Source organism: Peromyscus eremicus, chromosome 1 (assembly GCF_949786415.1).
Source record: "Peromyscus eremicus chromosome 1, PerEre_H2_v1, whole genome shotgun sequence".
Taxonomy (NCBI): Eukaryota; Metazoa; Chordata; class Mammalia; order Rodentia; family Cricetidae; genus Peromyscus; species Peromyscus eremicus.
Genome location: NC_081416.1, coordinates 180,437,411 through 180,455,973, shown reverse-complemented (window position 1 = coordinate 180,455,973; position 18,563 = coordinate 180,437,411). Strand labels below are relative to the sequence as shown.

The 18,563-nt window shown below is 54.2% G+C and overlaps 2 protein-coding genes and 1 long non-coding RNA gene across 6 annotated transcripts; 1 reads left to right on the top strand and 2 right to left on the bottom strand.

Annotated features, from left to right (window-relative positions):
* Window positions 1-317: 317 nt before the first annotated feature.
* On the bottom strand, window positions 318-10,255 carry Tnnt1 (troponin T1, slow skeletal type). 2 transcript variants are annotated; one of them, XM_059282180.1, is made up of 11 exons: window positions 10,162-10,255; window positions 9,931-9,963; window positions 8,837-8,858; window positions 5,937-6,000; window positions 5,583-5,699; window positions 5,188-5,265; window positions 4,642-4,755; window positions 4,064-4,173; window positions 2,763-2,853; window positions 2,625-2,665; window positions 318-457 (listed from the first exon to the last, which is right to left on the bottom strand). In XM_059282180.1, the coding sequence occupies exons 1-11, from the start codon at window positions 10,238-10,240 to the stop codon at window positions 412-414; spliced, it is 795 nt and encodes a 264-aa protein (XP_059138163.1). In that variant the 5' UTR covers window positions 10,241-10,255; the 3' UTR covers window positions 318-411. The 2 variants fall into 2 exon arrangements, with proteins under 2 accessions (XP_059138163.1, XP_059138170.1); XM_059282187.1 differs by having other exon boundaries at window positions 8,837-8,855.
* Window positions 10,256-12,983: 2,728 nt separating this feature from the next.
* Window positions 12,984-16,845, top strand: LOC131926626 (uncharacterized). Its single transcript, XR_009383527.1, has 2 exons — window positions 12,984-13,036; window positions 15,744-16,845. It is a non-coding gene; the product is annotated as an uncharacterized LOC131926626 (long non-coding RNA).
* On the bottom strand, window positions 14,331-18,142 carry Tnni3 (troponin I3, cardiac type). Of its 3 annotated transcripts, XM_059282149.1 has the most exons (7): window positions 17,962-18,142; window positions 17,446-17,691; window positions 16,999-17,040; window positions 16,602-16,733; window positions 16,056-16,145; window positions 15,431-15,607; window positions 14,331-14,479 (listed from the first exon to the last, which is right to left on the bottom strand). In XM_059282149.1, exons 4-7 carry the CDS (start codon window positions 16,725-16,727, stop codon window positions 14,396-14,398), a joined length of 477 nt encoding a protein of 158 aa, XP_059138132.1. In that variant the 5' UTR covers window positions 16,728-16,733; window positions 16,999-17,040; window positions 17,446-17,691; window positions 17,962-18,142; the 3' UTR covers window positions 14,331-14,395. The 3 variants fall into 3 exon arrangements, with proteins under 3 accessions (XP_059138132.1, XP_059138125.1, XP_059138118.1); XM_059282142.1 differs by lacking the exons at window positions 17,446-17,691; window positions 17,962-18,142 and adding an exon at window positions 17,139-17,194; XM_059282135.1 differs by lacking the exons at window positions 16,999-17,040; window positions 17,446-17,691; window positions 17,962-18,142 and having other exon boundaries at window positions 16,602-16,891.
* Window positions 18,143-18,563: the final 421 nt, after the last annotated feature.

The window sequence follows — 18,563 nt, the reverse complement described above, 5'->3', positions numbered from 1 at the left end:
CCAGCCCTGTCATTATTTTTTGAGACAGGATCTCATGGCGCCCAGGATGGTCTTGAACTCACTGTGCAGCCAAGGATGACCTTGAAATCCTGATCCTCCTGTCTCCGCCTCCCAGATGCTAGGATTACAGGCATTCATCATCCAGTTTAAGCAGCACTGGAGATTTAACTGGGGTCTCAAGAGTGCTACACAAGCTACACTCCCAGCCATGAATTTGAAATCTCTTTAATGACAGTTGATGATTCTCCCAGGCAACATGGGGATGTCAGCCAACCCACAGCCAGCCACGCATAATGACAACACAGAAGGACTCAAGCAGATGTCGGGAGAGCCTTTATTTTAGTGACAGACGGGACACTCTCCAACGGCTCCTGGGCTCCATATGGTGGGGTGGGGTATGTCCTGGTAGTCTCACTTCCAGCGGCCTCCAACTCGACCCTTCCCAGCCCCCTTTCGGCTGAGGGAGAAGAAGGTGGTGTCAGGAAGAGGCTCTGAGCCTCCCTCCGAGATAAGCTTAACACAGCATCTTTAAAATGAAGGAAGTCCACTAAATACCCACCCCCATCCCGAGGAAAACAGTGGAGGCCACTAGGGCTGTTTCTCTTTTTGCAGTGCTGGGCATTGGAGTCAGGGTCTCACACATGCTAACTAAGTAAGCACTCTACAGTGAGCCACAGCCCAGCCCCTCACTGGGGGACTCTAGGCAAGGGCTCTACCACTGAGCCACACCCCAGCCCCTCACTGGGGGATTCTAGGCAGGGGCTCCACCACTGAGCCACACCCCCACTGAGGGCATCTCTTTCAGGTAATGCCCAGTTGGTGGTTGGTGGCCATGTGGGAGTTGACTTTCTTGGGTTAATCCAGAGAACTCGTGAAAATTTATCAGCAAGGAGCTTGAGGGTGAAGGAAGGGTGAGCTGAAAGTGGTGGATGGGCAACAGGGCTCAGTGAGGCTGGAACCGTCCAGAAAAGGCTAGAAAAAGACAGAGGCTGAACAGGAAGCAGCGAGAAGCCTGGACCTGGAGGAACACAGCAGCAACCTCTATGCTGAAGAGGATGAAGAGGGGGATACCAAGAGATTGAGGACAACCTGGGTTATATAGCAAGAACGACTTAAAAAAAAAAAAAAGTCCAGGTACGACGGTTCTGTAATCCCTGTACTTGGGAAGTGGAGGCAGGCAAGTGTCAGGGGTTCAAGGACAGCCTCAACTGTGAATGGAGGTCAAGGTCATTCTGGCTTACCGGAGACCTTGTCTTAATAACAAGAAATAGGGATAAGGAAAGGGGGCAGGAAGTGGAGAGACAGGAGGAGGAGGAGGAAAGGAAGGAAAGAAAGAAGGAAGGAAGGAAGGAAGGAAGGAAGGAAGGAAGGAAGGAAGGAAGGAAGAGGGGCCACCGAGATGGCTCAGCAGGTAAAGGTGCTTGCAGCCAAGCCTAAGACCTGGGTTTCATCTCTGGGGCCCACATGATAGAAGGAGAAATCCAACTCATCAGGGTCATTGGAGTGCAGGCCAATAATCCCAGCACTCAGGAGGCTGAAGCCAGAGGATCAGGAGTTCAAGGCCAGCCTCAGTGACCTAGTGAGACTGGGCTACGTGAAACCTTGCCTTAAAAATAAGTGGACAGACCACCACCACCACCAACAAAACCTAGGAATGCTGAGTCATGTCCATCCTTCCCACACACCACGGACTTGAAACAAGAGGATCGGCTACAGGTTCAAAGAAAGCCTGGGCTACATAGTGAGTTCCAGGCCAGCCTAAGCTACTAAGGCCCTGTCTCAAAATAATAAATAAACCAAACAAACAAATGAATAAACCCACGAGGACAGATACAGAAAGGATGTCTCGGGGAGCCAGGAACAAAGACATAAGATGCCAAAAGGGTGGGGGTGTGCAGAAGCCACGGAGGGAGGGAAGGGAGAGGGAGGGGGGAGGGGGAGGGAGGGGAGAGGGAGGGGGGAGGGGGAGGGAGGGGGGAGGAGGAGGGAGGGAGGAGGGAGGGAGGGAGGGGGCAGGGAGGAAGGGGGGAGGGAGGGAGAGAGGGGGAGGGAGAGGGGAGAGGGAGGGAAGGAGGGGGAGGGAGAGGGGAAAGGGGAAAGGGAGGGAAGGTGGGAGGGAGGGAGGAGGGGGAGGGAGGGAGGGGGGAGAGAGGGCAGAGGGAAGGAAGGAGGGGAGGGGGAGGTAGGGAGGAGGGGGAGGGAGGGAGGAGGGGGAGGGAAGAAGGGGGAGGGGGAGGGAGGGGGGAGAGAGGGCAGAGGGAAGGAAGGAGGGGAGGGGGAGGGAGGGAGGAGGGGGAGGGAGGGAAGAGGGGGAGGGAAGGAGGGGGGAGGAGGGGGAGGGAGGGGGAGAGAGAGCAGAGGGAAGGAAGGAGGGGAGGAGGGAGGGAGGGAGGGAAGGAAAGAAGAGGAGGGAGGGAGAGAGGAGGAGGGAGGGAGGGAGAGAGGAGGAGGGAGGGAAGGAGGGAGGGGAGGGAGAGAGGGGGAGGGAGGGAGAGAGGGAGGAGGGAGGGAGAGAGGGGGAGGGAGGGAAAGAGGGGGAGGGAGGGAGAGAGGGGGAGGGAGGGAGAGAGGGAGGAGGGAGGGAGCAAGGCAGGCCTTAGGTGGAGGCTGGGGGCAGCGCTTACAATTTCTGGGCGTGGCTGATGCGGTTGTACAGCACGTTGATCTGTGGAGAAGGGAGCCAGGCTAGGATGTGGACGCCCAACAGAAGCCCTGCTGCCACCCCTGTCAGCAAACCCAGACCCAAGAGAGGCAGGTCCCACCTCGTATTTCTGTTGTTTCAACTTCTCCATCAGGTCAAATTTCTCTGACTCCAGCTGGTGGATCCATTCTGACAGCTCCTGGGCCTTCTCCCTGGCAGGATGAGAAGGACTGGGATGCTGTGTTCTGGGCCCAGAGAGGTTGAGACACCTACCTCAAGCCACACAGCAAGTCTCTTTGAGTTTGGTCTAGTTGGTATGTTGTGGACTATTACTTTAACTAGGTAAAGATGTGTTATATTTGTTTATGTTGTGGATTATTACTTTAACTTTTTAAAAATGGTGTTACATTTGTTTTATGTTGTAGAATATTACTTTAACTATGTAGAGGTGTGTTGCATTTGTTTATGCTGCATTTGTTTAACTATGTAAAGATGTGTTGCATTTGTCTCCCCTTGCCTGCCTAGGCACATGATTGGTCTAAAAGCTGACCGTCCAATAGCTAGGTAGGAGAGGGATAGGCGGGGCTGGTGGGCAGAGAGAATAAATAGGAGGAGAAATCTAAGCTGGAGAGAGAGAGAACAAGGGAGAAAGAGAGGGAGACGCCTGGGGCCAGTCAGCCAGAAATGGAGTAGGACAGACAGAATGAAAGAAAGAAAAAAGCCCCAAGGCAAAATGTAGATGAAGAGAAACAGGTTAATATAAATGATCAGAGCTAGTGGGACCAGCCTAAGATAAGGCCAAGCATTCATAAGTTGTCTCCATATCATGATGTGGGAGCTGGTTGGTGGCCCAAAAGAGAGCCAGCTGCATCGGTACATTCTTGTTAAGACTGGAGGCTGAAGGTTTTACAGTGTGGCCACTTTCTGAAATGGAGGTCTCCCGAAGGAGAGAAGACAGTGACGGCTGGGAGTCCTCGAGTCAGAAAGCTGTTCGGTTTTTATTTATCACTTAGGTATTTAGTGTGTGTGCGTGTGCGTGTGCGTGTGTGCGTGTGCGTGTGCGTGTGCGTGTGCGTGTGTTTAGTTTTGATTGCTGAGACAAGGTCTCATGTAACCCAAGCCCGGCCTCCAGCTCAATATATAGGAGGTCAGGTCAATATATAGACCCCGAACTGCTGATCCTCCTGCCTCCACCTCCTGAACGCTAGGATTCCACCTCAGTGAGGGAGGGGGCATTATGAACGCCGGACTCTACAGGCCATGCCAGTCACAGGACAGCTTGTGTCTGCGTGACCCTTTGAACAGAGAAAGCAACAGTGGCCCAGAAAAGGAACGCCACTTGCCTGAAGTAACACAGCACCAAGGCTCGGAGCCGGAGTACCTCCCATGGAAACCTTACGAGGGCCACAAACAAGCACCTACCGGAGCTGGTCCTCCCCCATGTAGTCAATGTTCAAGGGCTTTTTCCTCTCAGACAGGATCCTGAGCTTCATCTCCCGGCCAGTCTGCCGCTTCCCACGTTTCTGTTCTGCCTGGAGGGGGAGGAATCCCAAGCCAAGAATGGAACCTGGAGGCTAAATCCACTCAGGGTCCTTTGATCATGGCCAGTGCCTCCACCAGATGCAAGGGGCCCAGGTTCCAGCCTTTCTCCCTCAGCCCCAAGAACCCAGGCTCCAGCCCTCCTCCCTCAGCCCCAAGAACCCAGGCTCCAGTCCTCCTCCCTCAGCCCCAAGGGCCCAGGCTCCAGTCCTCCTCCCTCAGCCCCAAGGGCCCAGGCTCCAGCCCTCCTCCATCAGACACGGGCGTACAGGCCACTCTTCTTCCCTTGCACCCAGGCACCACCAGAAGGCTTTGTGAACCGAAGGGGATAGAGACATTCAGCAGATGGCAGCCACCCCTGAGCGGGCTCAGTCCTGCTCCTCAGAACCAGCACGCTGAAGCTTCCCTTCCCTCCTCCTCCCTGTAGACGCAGACCCCAGGCTTCCCCAGGCTAGACTCACCTTGACCAGGTAGCCCCCAAAATGAGCCCCCATGTTGGACAGGACCTTCTTCTTTTTGGCATCATCCTCTGCCCGCTTCTTGGCTTCCTCCTCCTCCTTCCGCATCTTCTCTTCCTGTGAAAACAGAGGGGTTCCCTCCATGTGGCCCCGCAGACCTGAGGGAGGAAGACGCTAGCCTGGGTCGTCGATGGCTCAGCTCCATCACGAGCGCAGATGGGACCACCGAGGGATCCACTCCTTAACGTGATAGATAGCTCAGCGAGCCTCAGATTCACAGAAATCCTCTTGCCTCAGCTTCTCCAATGCTGGGATCATAGGTCTGACCCCACACACCCAGCAAAGCTCAGTCTCTGTGCTATGGCTGGAGTCTCTTGATCCAGCCATGCCTGAAGCTGAACCAGCAGTAGACTTTTAAATTTATACGCAGTTCATCCTTTCATTCGAAAAGCCCTCATGCTATACGTTACAGGGACTTCGTGAGAGCCACAGAGAACAGCAAAAGCGGGAGAGAAAGTATTCTTCTCTAGCGAAAGGACAGACGCCTACCGCCAGCTTGGCCTGCCGCTCTCGCTCCTTTTCCGTTCTGAATCGCTGCTGCTCAGCTCTCTCTGCGCGACGCCTCTCCTGGCGGGTAGAAGGGAGGATGATGGGGGAGGGGGATCGGAGGCTAGCCTCCCCCCCCCCCAAATTATCCCTCCCTCCACCAGTAGGCAGCAAGAGAAATAAGTGTGGTTTCTTTTATTTCTTTTTCTGAGATAGTCTCATATAGCCCAGGTTGGTCTCAAACTCGTGGCAATCTGCCTGCCCTGGTCTCGTAAGTGCACGCCTGGCAGAAATACACACTGGAGGGCAACCACCCGGGGTCCCCATTATTTCTCCCAGAGACCCCAAAGCACTTCAGGGAAGAGGAGGGACTGAAGGACCCGGCCTCCCCGACTCACGATGCGATCTTTCAGCGCAATGAGTTCCTCCTCCTCCTTTTTCCGCTGCTCGAAATGCACGTCAATCAGAGTCTGCAGCTCCAATAAGTCTTTTTCCATGCGCTTCCGGTGGATGTCCTGCAGAGGGAGCCCGTGAGGCCGTGGGACCAGGCCCCAGAGCCGCCCCTCCCAGCCCCAGGGGATGATCGACAGCCAGCTTCCGGCAGATGTCAGCAAAGCATTCCTTGCTGACAACAGGGCACTGGGGTAAATCCAGGCATTTCAAGAAGGGAGCCAAGAGGGGCACCTATCAGAATGGGCTCAAGGCGCCGAGGAACCAGCGAGTACGTCTGGAGTGGGACACCTGTCGCTTACATCAAAGTCCACACGCTCGCCCTCTGGAATCTTTGGGGGGATCAAAGGAGGCACCACAGGACGGCTGTGTGGACAGAAGTGGATAGAGATCATCAGCAGGCCGGCCTCCCTCACCCACCTCACCACATGCTGTCCAAAGTGACAGCTGTCCCTGAATCCGTGTGGAGACCACAGTCAGAGAAATGTAGTTTGAGTGTGTTGGGTTTAATAAAACATGTAAGACTGTTCGTTTTGCCTGTTTTGACATACTTGGGAAAATGGGCAGGGTCTGATGACACAACCCTGTCATCCGATCTACTTGGGAGTCAGAGGCAAGTTGCTTGGTCCAGAGGGAAACTAAGGCCAGCCCTGGAAACTTGTGAGACCCGACCTCAAACTAAAAAGTACAAACAGGACTGGGGGTGTGACTCAGCAGCAGAGCATCTGCCTAGAAGCCCCCGGTGAGGGGCTGTGAATGTGGCTCAAGATGGAGCACTTGTCTCAAACATATAAGGCCATAGGTTGAATCCTCTGCGTTAAAAAGGGGGCAGGGAACCGGGCGGTGGTGGCGCACGCCTTTAATCTCAGCACTCAGGAGGCAGAGGCAGGCGGATCTCTGTGAGTTCGAGAGCCTGGGCTACAGAGTGAGTTTCAGGAAAGGCGCCAAAGATACACAAAGAAACCCTGTCTCAGGGGGAAAAAAAGTGGGTGTGTGGCAAGGAGGACTGGAGAGATGGCTCAGTGGTTAAGAACACTGGCTGCTCTTCCAGATGGACCCGGGTTCAATTCCCAGCACCCACATGGCAGCTCACAACTGTCTGTAACTCCAGTTCCAGGGGATCCGATGCCCTCACACAAACATATGTGCAGGCAAAACACCAATGTGCACAAAATAAAAACAATTTTTTAAAAGGGGAGGCAGGGATAGCTCAGCAATCAAAGGCCCAAGGGCCAAACCTGATGATCTGAGTTCCACTCCCTGGGACCCACATGGTGGAAAGAGAGAACTGACCCCTGTAAGTCATCCTCTGAACTCCACACATGCACATATGCCTTTGTCCTCACACACTCACACACAAAATCAATAATAAAAAATTTTAAAGCTTAAAATGTACTGCTTTCATATAATTTTTATACATGCTCCTAGACACTTTGTTTTCTTTTAAAATGTTTTTCTTTAATTGTATGTCTGTGCAGCATGTGTGTGGCCAAGTGCCCAGAGAGGCCAGAAGAAAGCATCAGATCCCCTGGAACTGGAGTTACAGATGTTTGTGAGACACCACGTGCATGCTGGGAACTGAACCCAGGACCTCTGGAAGAGCAGCTAGTGCTCTTAACCACTGAGCCATCTCTCCAGCCCCTAAAATTGTATTTCAAGGGTAAGGATGGAGCCTAGGACCCATGCATACTAAGGTCCATAAACTTCCAAGGTTTATCTTCTCTAAGTAACTTAGGGTTACCCCAGCTGTGTAAATGCCCTGCTATTGGCTGTTTAACAGCAAGAGTGCACAGCTGTAACGAGAAAAGCTTCGGCATGTTCAGGACACCTACAGTTTCTTTTAATAGCTGCGATTTGAGATTGACAAACCCAACAGGTGTTGAGGTTGGAATTTCCAAGGCCACTGTACTGAAGGTGCACGTGAGGGTGCAGCGTGAGGGTGCAGTGTGAGGATGCAGCATGAGCATGCAGCGTGAGAGTGCAGTGTGAGGGTGCAGCGTGAGGATGCAGCGTGAGGGTGCAGTGTGAGGGTGCAGTGTGAGGATGCAGCATGAGGATGCAGCGTGAGGGTGCAGCGTGAGGGTGCAGTGTGAGGGTGCAGTGTGAGGATGCAGCATGAGGATGCAGCGTGAGGGTGCAGCGTGAGGGTGCAGTGTGAGGGTGCAGCGTGAGGGTGCAGTGTGAGAGTGCAGTGTGAGGGCCCAGTGTGAGGGTGCAGTATGAGGGTGCAGTGTGAGGGTGCAGCGTGAGGGTGCAGCAACACTGTGCCCAGCTCACACTCTTTCCCAAGACTCAGGTTAACAGACGTTTCCTGCACAATTCATACGTCACCATGCTCCATGCCTTGGCAGGGTTCATCCACTTCCCTAAGGTGGCGATGTCTCTACCGTTCATTGGTTGTCAGTCCCGGAAACCCTCAGAAACTGCCCTCACCTCCTCCTCCTCCCTTCCCCGGCAGCTCTCTAACCCCTCGCTCTAGTCCCTTGACCTGAAGCCTCTGTGGTGTGTCCCTTTCTCCTAGGGTCTCTAAACCTTGGCCCTAAATCACCACCCCAGGCCTACTCTCAGCTCAGTGAGCTTCCACGGCCTGCACTGGCCTCCCTGGCTTAGCCATACTCTCCAAATGACCTGGTTCTGCAACCTGGATGGAAGATAGATAGATAATAGATAGATAGATGATAGATAGATAGATAGATACATAGATACATAGATACATAGATAGATACATAGATACATAGATAGATACATAGATAGATACATAGATACATAGATAGATACATAGATAGACAGATGATGGATGATAGATAGATAGAGATGAGAGAGAGAGAGAGAGAGAGAGAGATAAAGATATATATTTCTGATCAATTTTGCCTGTAAAACCTGGCTCTCTTTGCCTACCATGTACCCAATAGCTTCTCCAACTAGCAAGGTCTCCATCCATCAGGATCCAGATATCACCTCCTTCAGGAAATCTTCCCTGATTGGCTTGGGCTGCCCCAGAGCTCCCTTGCACGCTGTTCTAGAACCTTGTTATTATAGCTGACCTATTTCACAATGCAGGAAGGTCCTGAACTTCTCTCTGAAAGAATTGAGGTGGGCTGATGCAAGCCCTCATTTCTCTGCTTTCAGGGGCCCTGTCTCTACGGGTGGGAGAGCGTGGGAGGACCGTCTTGTGACCCATGCCCACCCTGTAGCATCTCACCTGGGTTTGGGGCGCTCTTCTTCTGGTGGCAATGGAGGAATACAAAAAGATAATTAGCAAGAGTCGAGTGCAGAGCTTGGCACCCCTGAGAGGAAACCCAAGGAAGATCTGAGAGTCCAGTTCTGGGGGAAGGCCATTAAGAGAGCGAAGGGGAGTCAAAGTGGCCAAAACAGAGGAAGAGGGTCACTCGCATCAGATATACATTCTGCACTGGTGTGGGGATACCCCATCCCCAACTTCTGGAAACCCAAGAGACCAAACTCCTGACTGAATCCTGTCTTCCCCAGCCTACCCAGCCATAGAGCAGACCCCATCTCTTCTCTTCATTCAGGGACCCCAGATCTCTGTCCCCAGTCCCCTGTTCCTTTGGGACACAGACCCCCGCCCCCATACTCTTACAAGTACTCTAAAGTTCAAGTTCCTCTTAGCTCATGCCTGTAATCTTAGCACTTGGGAGGCTGAGGCAGGAGGATTGCTATGAGTGCAAGGCCAACCTAGGATATATGTGCGGTTTCAGGCCAGCTTAAGCTACAGATTGAGACTGAGTCTCAAAAAAAAAAAAAAAAAAAAAACCTAAATAAATCAACAAACTGAGCGTGGTGGTGAACAACTGTAATCCCAGCACTCGAGAGGCTGGGGCAGGAAGTTTGCTGCAAGTTCGAGTCCAGCCTGGGCTATGTGAGACCCTGTCTCAAAAACAAAACAAACAAAAAGTAACGTAAGACAAAAATAAGTTCAGGCCCCAACCTTCGAATGTATATGGGGAGAGATGTAACATATAGGGTCGGGGGCCAAAAGGAGAGGAAATGGGGCACCTCTCCGACAACGCTCAGCTTTTCCAGTAAGCCTTATTCCAAGACTGGAATGAAGGCTTGGACAACAGCCCCTTTAAGGAAGGGAAAAGGATTAAAGACACGCAAGGCAATTTCCCTTCACGGCCACCAGAGGGCGCAGGGCCCTAGGGGCTTAAAGGATGAGGCTGGGTGGGCAGGTTATCCAGGAGCCGATGGGGTGATGGTGGATGGCGGACCTGATGATGTCGGGGTCCCCAGACACCCCGAATCAATCCCAGGAAGCGAAGAAGCTATGGTTACCTCGCTCTGCCACCGGCTCCGGCTCCTCGGGGGCTGGGAGGGGCAGGAGGAGAAGCGGAGGATTGGGAGGTGCGGGGAGGGGGCAGCCACACAGTAGCATAGAGGGGTGGGGAGAGAAGCGAGATGCTGTTAAAGAATGGACCCAGGATCCTCCAACCCAACACATTGTTCCTTCCCTCACCCCCACCCCCGCCCCAAGGCCTCCTAGGACCTGTGGGATTCAGGCCTCACCTTCCTCCTCCACCGCCTCCTCATCTGGAAGGAGTGTGGGGACACACAAAGAAGACGTTACCTCCGGGATAAGGAGCATCAAGTGTGTACCAGAGACCTATGGGGTAGCCCCAGCCCTCCTCCCTCAGACCTGGGAGTCCAGGCCCCAGCCTCCTCCCTCAGCCCTGGGGTCTAAGCCCAAGTCCTGGAGAGTGGGATAAACAGGATGACACTCGTGCCCCAGCTGTCAATGCAGCAGGGAGCGTTCCCACCTGTTGCCGAGGTTTCCTGGGAACAGCTTCAGAACATCCCACCCCCCCCCTCCCCTACGCCAAAATGGGGCTGGACCGCCACACTTTCCCCTCAAGGAGCCGGCTCCTTCCTGCTTCCTCCACCCGCTAGGCCACCCTCTCCTTGCTTACCTTCTGCCTGCTCTCTAGAGACGTGGACAAGGAGAGAGGAGAGAGAGGGGACAGTTAGACATCTCGGACTGGAATGCTCTCTCCACATCGCAAGCCCCCCAACCCTGCCAGACGTCATCACTCACTCCTCGTAATCTTGTTCTTCCGTGTCCGACATTGTGGCGTGACCTGCAGACCAGAGGAGGGAGGTTGAGTCGGGCAGGGTCCCCGGGGAAGAGGGCTGGTGCCTGGACTCCTGGGTCTGGACCTCTGGGTCAGAGCAGGGGAGGCTAGCATCCAGCATCCCAATTCATGGAGGCCGGGCCCCAGCCCCGTGCCAAGCCTGCCTACCCTGCCCCCCTCGCCCGCCTCGCCCGCCCCAGCTGTCTTCTTTTGTCCTGTGACAGGTTCACGAGAACCTGATCCCTGGAGGGATTAGGAGATGTTGGAAAAGGGACAGGATTTGAAGACAATAGCTGCCCCACCCCTGGTGCTATTTTGGGGGAATGTCACAGACAGAGAAACAGAGGACATTTCCCAATAAGGAAGTGGAGAAGCGGGGCTCCCCCCACCATGCCCCTCTCCTAACACAGACCCCTCGTTTGCCCAGCATTCTTCCCATCGTATATCTCTTTTCCCTTCCACGTACATTCTGCGCAGGGAAGAAGGGTGCCTCAAAAACAGCTCCATCCTGATCCCCTAAAAACTTTAACTCCCCCCCCCCAACTCTGCTTCTCTAGGCCTGAAAGTCCCCAGGTTGAGATCTTCAGGGCTCAGTGCCCACATCTTCTGAGATCCAAGTCCTCTGCCCTTGTTCTGTGAGACCAAGAAACCTCAGTGTCTCTAGATGCCCAGTTCATACTAGGACATGTATGGGCACTTACATTCTAAGACTCCCAAGATTTGGGGGGGAGGCGGTGGAGGGGGGGTTGAGACAGGGTCTCACATAACACAAGCTAGCCTTGAACTCACTATGTAGCCAAGGATGACCTTGAGCTCCTGATTTCTTCTGCCTCACAGAGTGCCAGATCACAGCCTGCACTTGGCTGATCCCCAGGTATGAGACCTCAGAGTATAAGATCCTCAAATAAAACTGGACACCCAAACCCAGAGGTCCCATTTACAGCTCCCTGAATAACGATGCCGCCATGCCTAATAGTTCTGTTTCTTTCTTTCTTTTTTTCCATAGCAGGGTCACTCTGTTTCTCAGGCTGGCCCTGAACTCAAAATCCCCCTGCCTCAATCTCTTGAGCATTGGAACTTCTGGCCTGTACCACTGAGACCTCAAGCCCAAGTCCTTCCCCAGTTCCTCATACCTCACGATTTCCCAAACCTTAATACAGGAGCCATTTGCCCTTCAAGCACAGATCCTGTGGTTCCTCAGCCTCTGAGACCTCCACAAATCTTTTTTTTTTTTTTTTTTTTGAGATGGTATTATTTTGTAATCCTGAACTCTCTTTGTAAGCCAGCCTAGACTGGAACTCATAGAGATCCACATGCCTCTGCATTTCAAATGCCTCCTCCACCAGAAGAGCACCCCCAGAATCTGTAACCCACAAGTCCTACCCCTCCACCCCGGCCAATCCAAGTCCTCCCAAAGGCTCAGGCTTAGCTGGGTTGCTGCTACCTCTAATCTCCACACTCAGGAAGCAGAATGTTGCTGCCCACTCAAGGCCAGCCTACGCTGCAGAACGAGACTCTGTCTCAAAGAAGGAGAAGGGGAGGAGGAAGAGGAAGAGAAGGAGGAGGAGCAGGAGGAAGAGGAGGAGAAGGAGGAGAAGATCCTGCCCTCATTTTCACACCTGGTTCCCACGCCTGTCTGCTCATTCTCCCAAAGACATCAGTGTAAAGAACTTAGAGCCGGGTTACCTAAGGCTGGGTCCACTGATGCTGTAGAGGGCTTCTGACGCTTCTGAGGACAAGGACGCACCCCCTGGGTTTATAGCTAGATGCTCAGCCCCGCCCCAGGTTGGAGGAGGGGGCGAGGACTCCTCTGTTCAAACACCATCCTTCATGCTCAGAGCCTGCCCTGCTCCCTCTGGCTCCAGTTTGGGGGTCCAACACATGCCATCTGCTTCAAGATCCCTGTCGGAGTCCATCGGCAAGGCTCTAGAATCCAGGCTAGGTCAGGCACCCCACAAGCTCTCTTAGAGCACCTATCAATATCCTGTGCTTTGGAGTCCCCAAGACTGGAAACAGTACAGGAAAAGGGGGCTTAATGGCAAAAAAGGGGGGTCTAAGTGAGGTTCCTGCTTTTACCTCTGCACGGCTTTTCTCATACTTCTCCTATAGCCCCTGTCTGTGGCTTGCATCTGCATGTTCTGTGTGTGTATGTGTGTGTGTGTGTGTGTGTGTGTGTGTGTGTGTGTGTTTCATTCCTCCATCTCTCCCCTCTCTGTCTCTGTCCAACTGTCTCCCCCTCCCCCACCCCCACCCCTTTGTCCGCCACCAGGATTCCACCATGGTGACAACAGGCTGCTAAAGCTGGGTAGCAGGTGTGGGGAGGAGGGAGAGGATGGGGTATCAAGCTAGCGAGCCCTCACCCTCCCAGCCTCTCCCCTCTCCATCTGACACAGATCTTTTTTAGTATCCTCCAGCCCCCCCTCTTCTCAGCCAAGCCATGTCCTTGAACTCTAGGGAATCCAGTGACCGGAAAGCAGGCTTCCCATGCTCTCCGTCTGTGGGTTTGTTTCTGTGGGTGTTCAGGGCTCTGCTTTCCCTGCTTGGGGCTCTCGTTGCCTCTCTCTCTCTCTCTCTCTCTCTCTCTCTCTCTCTCTCTCTCTCCTGCTGTGAAATTCTGCAGTTCTTTGTTTTGTTTTGTTTTGTTTGTTGGTGGTGTGGGTGATGAAAGATTTGAGGTCTCATGTAGCCCGTGCCAGCCTCAAACTCTTTATGTAACTGAAGATACCTTGAACTCCTGACCCTCAGCCCTTCACCTGCCCGGTGCTGGGATTAACATAGTTTCTCTGTGGTTTGTTTTGTCCTGGTGTGTTCCTGGAGGTGTCTGTGTGTAGTCACATATAGCTCTACTTCTGTATCGATTTGACTTTCTCTATCCTTCCCAGTGTCTCTCTCTCTCTCTCTCTCTCTCTCTCTCTCTCTCTCTCTCGTTTTCTATTTCTGTGGGGGCTTTTCATGAGTTTGTTAGTTTGGTTGGTTGGTTAGTTTTGGTTTTTTGAGACAGGGTCTCACTATGTATCTCTGGCTGTCCTAGAACCCAGTGTGTAGAAGACCAGGCTAGCCCCTGCCTCCCAAATGCTGGGATTAAAGGCACGCACTGCCATACCTGGCTTAGTTTCCTATTTCTGTCTCTTTACAGCATCTCCATCATCTGTCTGCCTCACTATGAATATAACTAAAATATATATTCTATTTTTCTTTTCTTGGAACTTCAAAAAATTTTATTTTTAATTTAAAAAATGTATATGTATGGATAGTTTGCTTGTATGAACAGAAGCCAGAAGATGATACAGAATCCCTTGGGACTAGAATTACAGACAACTTTGAACTGCTAATGTGGGTGTTGGGAATCAAAGCTGGGTCCTCTGGGAAAACAGCCAGTGCTCCGAACCCCAGAGCCACCTCTGGGGCCCACTAGCCCATCTTTCTTTGGACTTAGCGTGTTCTATGCCCTCTGCAGAGGAGTCTATCCCATGTTAGAAACCCATGTTAGAAACGTGCCTGTCACCACACCCCTATATGGCTTTGGGGGACCCCAACCTCCATTACCCCCACCTTTCTCATGCCTAAACTCCAGGGGAGCAGAAACACACACACACACACAGTCACTTCTAGTTTAGAGAGGTTTATTCCCCGGGGACATCCTCAGCACAGGGGTGCGTGCGAGCCACGGCTCAGCCCTCAAACTTCTTCTTGCGGCCCTCCATTCCACTCAGCGCATCAATGTTCTTGCGCCAGTCTCCCACCTCCCGGTTTTCCTGGAGGCAAAAGGTCACAAGTTAAGAACTCTTTCTGACATTTATCCCCTAAATATCCCTCTCTCTGCCTTCTAGCCTGCTAGACCACTCTATGCTGAATGCCTGTCCAAGAATCTGGTTCTAGAGCGCTTCTTGGCCCCTTAGACAATCAGGCCAACTTCCTTGCACCTCACTTTTCCCCCATACACCTCTAGTCACCCCCATGTACTTCTTGTCTCCCCGATGCATTTCCTGTCTCCACTATGTACTTCTTGTCTCTCCCAGATGCCTCCACTCTCCCCCGGGCACCTCCAGTCTCTCCCGGCACCTCCAGTCTCTCCCAGGCACCTCCAGTCTCTCCCGGGCGCCTCTAGTCTCTCCCGGGCACCTCCAGTCTCTCCCGGGCCCCTCCAGTCTCCCCCAGGCGCCTCCAGTCTCCCCCGGGCCCCTCCAGTCTCTCCTGGGCACCCCCACTCTCCCCCGGGCGCCTCCATTCTCCCCGGGGCACCTCCAGTCTCCCCCAGGCGCCTCCAGTCTCCCCCGGGCACCTCCAGTCTCCCCCGGGCACCTCCAGTCTCTCCCGGGCACCTCCAGTCTCTCCCGGGCACCTCCAGTCTCCCCGCGGCACCTCCAGCCTCTCCTGGGCGCCTCCAGTATCCCCCCCCCGGGCACCCCCACTCTCCCCTGGGCGCCTCCATTCTCCCCGCGGCACTTCCAGTCTCTCTCCCGGGCACTTCCAGTCTCCCCCGGGCACCCCTATTCTTCCCCGAGCGCCTCCAGTCTCCGGGTACTTCCTGCCCTTTGCTACTTCCTCTCTCCTAATGCACTGTCTTCCCTTTTGACGTCTTGAGTTCCCTTCATCAGTTGCTTCTCAGGAGAACCCCAAGAACATCTCTTTGTCTGGGCCTTATTATGGTTGTGGCTGCTCAGACCCTCTCAAGCATCCTTCTCCTCACCCTCGCCCACACTCACCTTCTCAATGTCTTCCTTCTTCACCTGCTTGAGGTGGGCCCTCAGGTCCAAGGACTCCTTGGCCCGGGTCCCCAACAATGCCTGCATCATGGCGTCTGCAGAGATCCTCACTCTTCGCAGAGTGGGCCGCTTGAACTTGCCACGCAGGTCATAGATCTTCTGGGTCAGATCTGCGATCTGGGGGTGACCATATGGGGGAAATGGAGACCCCCCCTTACCTCTGCTTCCTTCCCACACAACTCTTCTAACCTACAAGTCCCCCTTATTCCCCCCTACCTTGCCTTCAGTATCTAAACTTCTGCCTCTCTTCCAGCTCTGACTTCTGGATGCTCCTTGGGCCCCATCCGTCAAAGTTTCTAACACAGCCCAGCCCAGCAATGTGCAGACCATGACTCATTTACTACTACTCAATGCTCGAGTCACACTTCTCCACAGACCTGTTTATGCCACCACCCAGGCTCCGCCTTGCATGTGCGGTCTCTCTGCCAAAACAGCTTCCTTTGCCCCGGTGCAGCCGCACCACTAATTCCATCAAGCACAAGCGGCCGGAGCCCTCAGCCTGAAGGGACAGACCTGGAGATCTCAGTCTACTGCGTAGGTGCCCAGACTTCCCCAAGGTCCCCACCTCGGTGATGTTTTTGGTGACTTTTGCTTCCACATCGTATCTCTCTTCATCCACTTTGTCCACCCGAGCATGGAGCTGCCGGCATAAGTCCTGATGAAGAAATGCATGTGTGTTGAGAGGGAGACTGGAGACTGGGTTCCCTGGCCTGAGGGAGGAGGTCTTGGATCTAGGTCCCTGGGTCTGAGGGAGGAGGCCTGGGCTCCACATCCCTGAGTTTGAGAGAGAAGTGCTGAGATCTGGACTCCTGAACCTGAGGAAAGAGGGGCTGAAAGGAAGCGAGACTGGAATCCGGACTCCAGGAAACTTAAAGAAATGTGGCTAGGAACCAAGAATCCTGAGACTTGGCAGGCAACGGCTGGAGCAACACACTGGGTTTTTGATGTTGTAGGACTGTCTGTATTGCTTGGCATAAGGACTGCAGATCCCGAGCTGGACGGGAGACTGTGCTTTATGCTCCTGATACCCAAGGTTGGCCAGACCAGAGACGGGCCCCAGGCTCGGCTCGGCCCCAGGCTCGGCAAGAATCCCTGCTTTGTGAGCTGGTACCTGAAGCTCTTCAAAGCCCAGCCCATCCAGCTCCAAAGGCTGACAACGAGTGCTCAGAACGCGCCCTTTCTCTCCACGCCGCTCCTCTGCCTCACGTTCCATCTCCTGCTTTGCAATCTGCAGCATCAGAGTCTGCGGAATGGGTGAAGCAGACAACAGCGTCCCCCAAAAGCATAGGAATGAAAAACTTCCCTCCATCTTCCAGAGAGACAGAACATCCAAGTTGGTGTCTTTTACTCAAAAACTCTGTCTCGTTCCTGCGCGCGCGTGTGTGAGCGTGCGTGCGTGCATGCGTGTGGGGGGGGGGCGGGGGGAGGGTAAAGACACACTCCCAAATGAGACCACGCCCAGAAAAGCTCCGCCCACCAAGGCCATGCCCCTCCCAGCACATCATCACCTTCAGCTGAAGCTTCCTCGAGGCGGAGATCTTCGACTTTTTCTGCCAGGGTGACACGGAAAAAGGTCAGCCGGCGAGAGGTCCAGAAGAGGACACTGGGCGGGGCTGCAAGGCACCACCTCCCACCCGAGTACGCGTACATTTGGGCCACCCATTCTTCAACTACTGAACGCTGAGTCCACCGGAAGCTTGGGCTATCTATCCACCGCTCCCCACCCCATCGCCTAGGCCTTGCTGTGGGCAGCGGACTTCTGCCCACAGGCAGCTGTCACCAAGCCTAACCTGCACCTTTCCGAAATTCTGCCTCCCCCCCATCGGGCTCCACCCACCACCGGAGTGCGGCCACGCCTACCAAGGCCTTGGCGCCGCCCCTCCTAGGGTCCCTGAGGATTCTGAACCCTGAAGCCCCGCCCAGCGGTGGCCCCGCCCTCTAGGACCCCGTCCCACCTTGGCGTGTGGTTCGGTGGCATAGGCTCGGTAGTTGGCAGAGGAGCGGCGTCGGACAGGGGCTGGTGGCGGCTGGGGAGGTGGAGCAGACTACAGTCACGACCCAAACCCTTCCACCTTGGCCTTCCCCGCACCCTCACCGATAGCTGCAGGCTCCCCCGCCCACTGCGTCCCAGTCCGCTACAGCGCCCGCTCCGGGTTTCCTGCTCCACTTCTTAGCTCAGGGCGCTCACCGCATCGCTGCTCCTGAAGGGAGAGAAACCGTGAAGAGGCGATCAAGGACGGGGGTCCCCCTGACCAAGAGGTTGGGGCTACTAGCTTCCACTCCTTTGGACCCCAGGAGTCTGATTCTCAAATCCTCACCTCATTTCCACCCAGAAATCCAACCACCCTTACATTCTACCATCTCAGGCCAAGTGTCCAACCAAGTTGCGCCCTGGCATGGCCCCTGAAGACAGATCGCGCCTATCCCCGTTCCATGGGGACTCCAGTCCCAGGTCCCCAAGATTCACTTACTCGTCTGCCATGCTGATCCCCCGAGGCAGAGAAAGGGATCAGAGGTTCCTGGAGGGTCCTGGAGGGGTGTCCCCGGTGACCTTGGAGGTCTCTAGAGGTTGGGTCCCCTCTAGGCTGCTCAAGCCTCGAAGAGGACACTGAGATAAGGGGCGAGGACAAAGACTAAATATACTGCTGGCTCCTCCCCTGCCCAGGACGGAGATAACGGTGTGAGGGGTGGAGTGTGCAAAGCCCCAGTTGGAGGACCAAGAGATCCACACCCCTCCTCTTTCTGACTCTGGCGCCCCAACACCCTCCTCCATCAGACTCGGGAAAATCTGGAAGCCAGCTCCCTCTTCTCTCAAAGCCCAGGATCCAGGCTTCAGCTCCCCTTGTTCACACCCAGAAATCCAGGCCCCTCTTTTCCTCCCTCACACCTAGGGGTCCAGGACCTGGCCCCTCACTAAACTGCAGTCTTTCAGAGACCTACAGTTTCCTGTCACCTCCAATTTTCGGTCAGTTTCATTACCCCTGGCGTGTTTAATTTGAACGTTCATGTGTAGGACCCCAGGTTGTGAAACAAAACCGAGTTCACCAATGGGGCTTCTACTGCCCCCACTTTC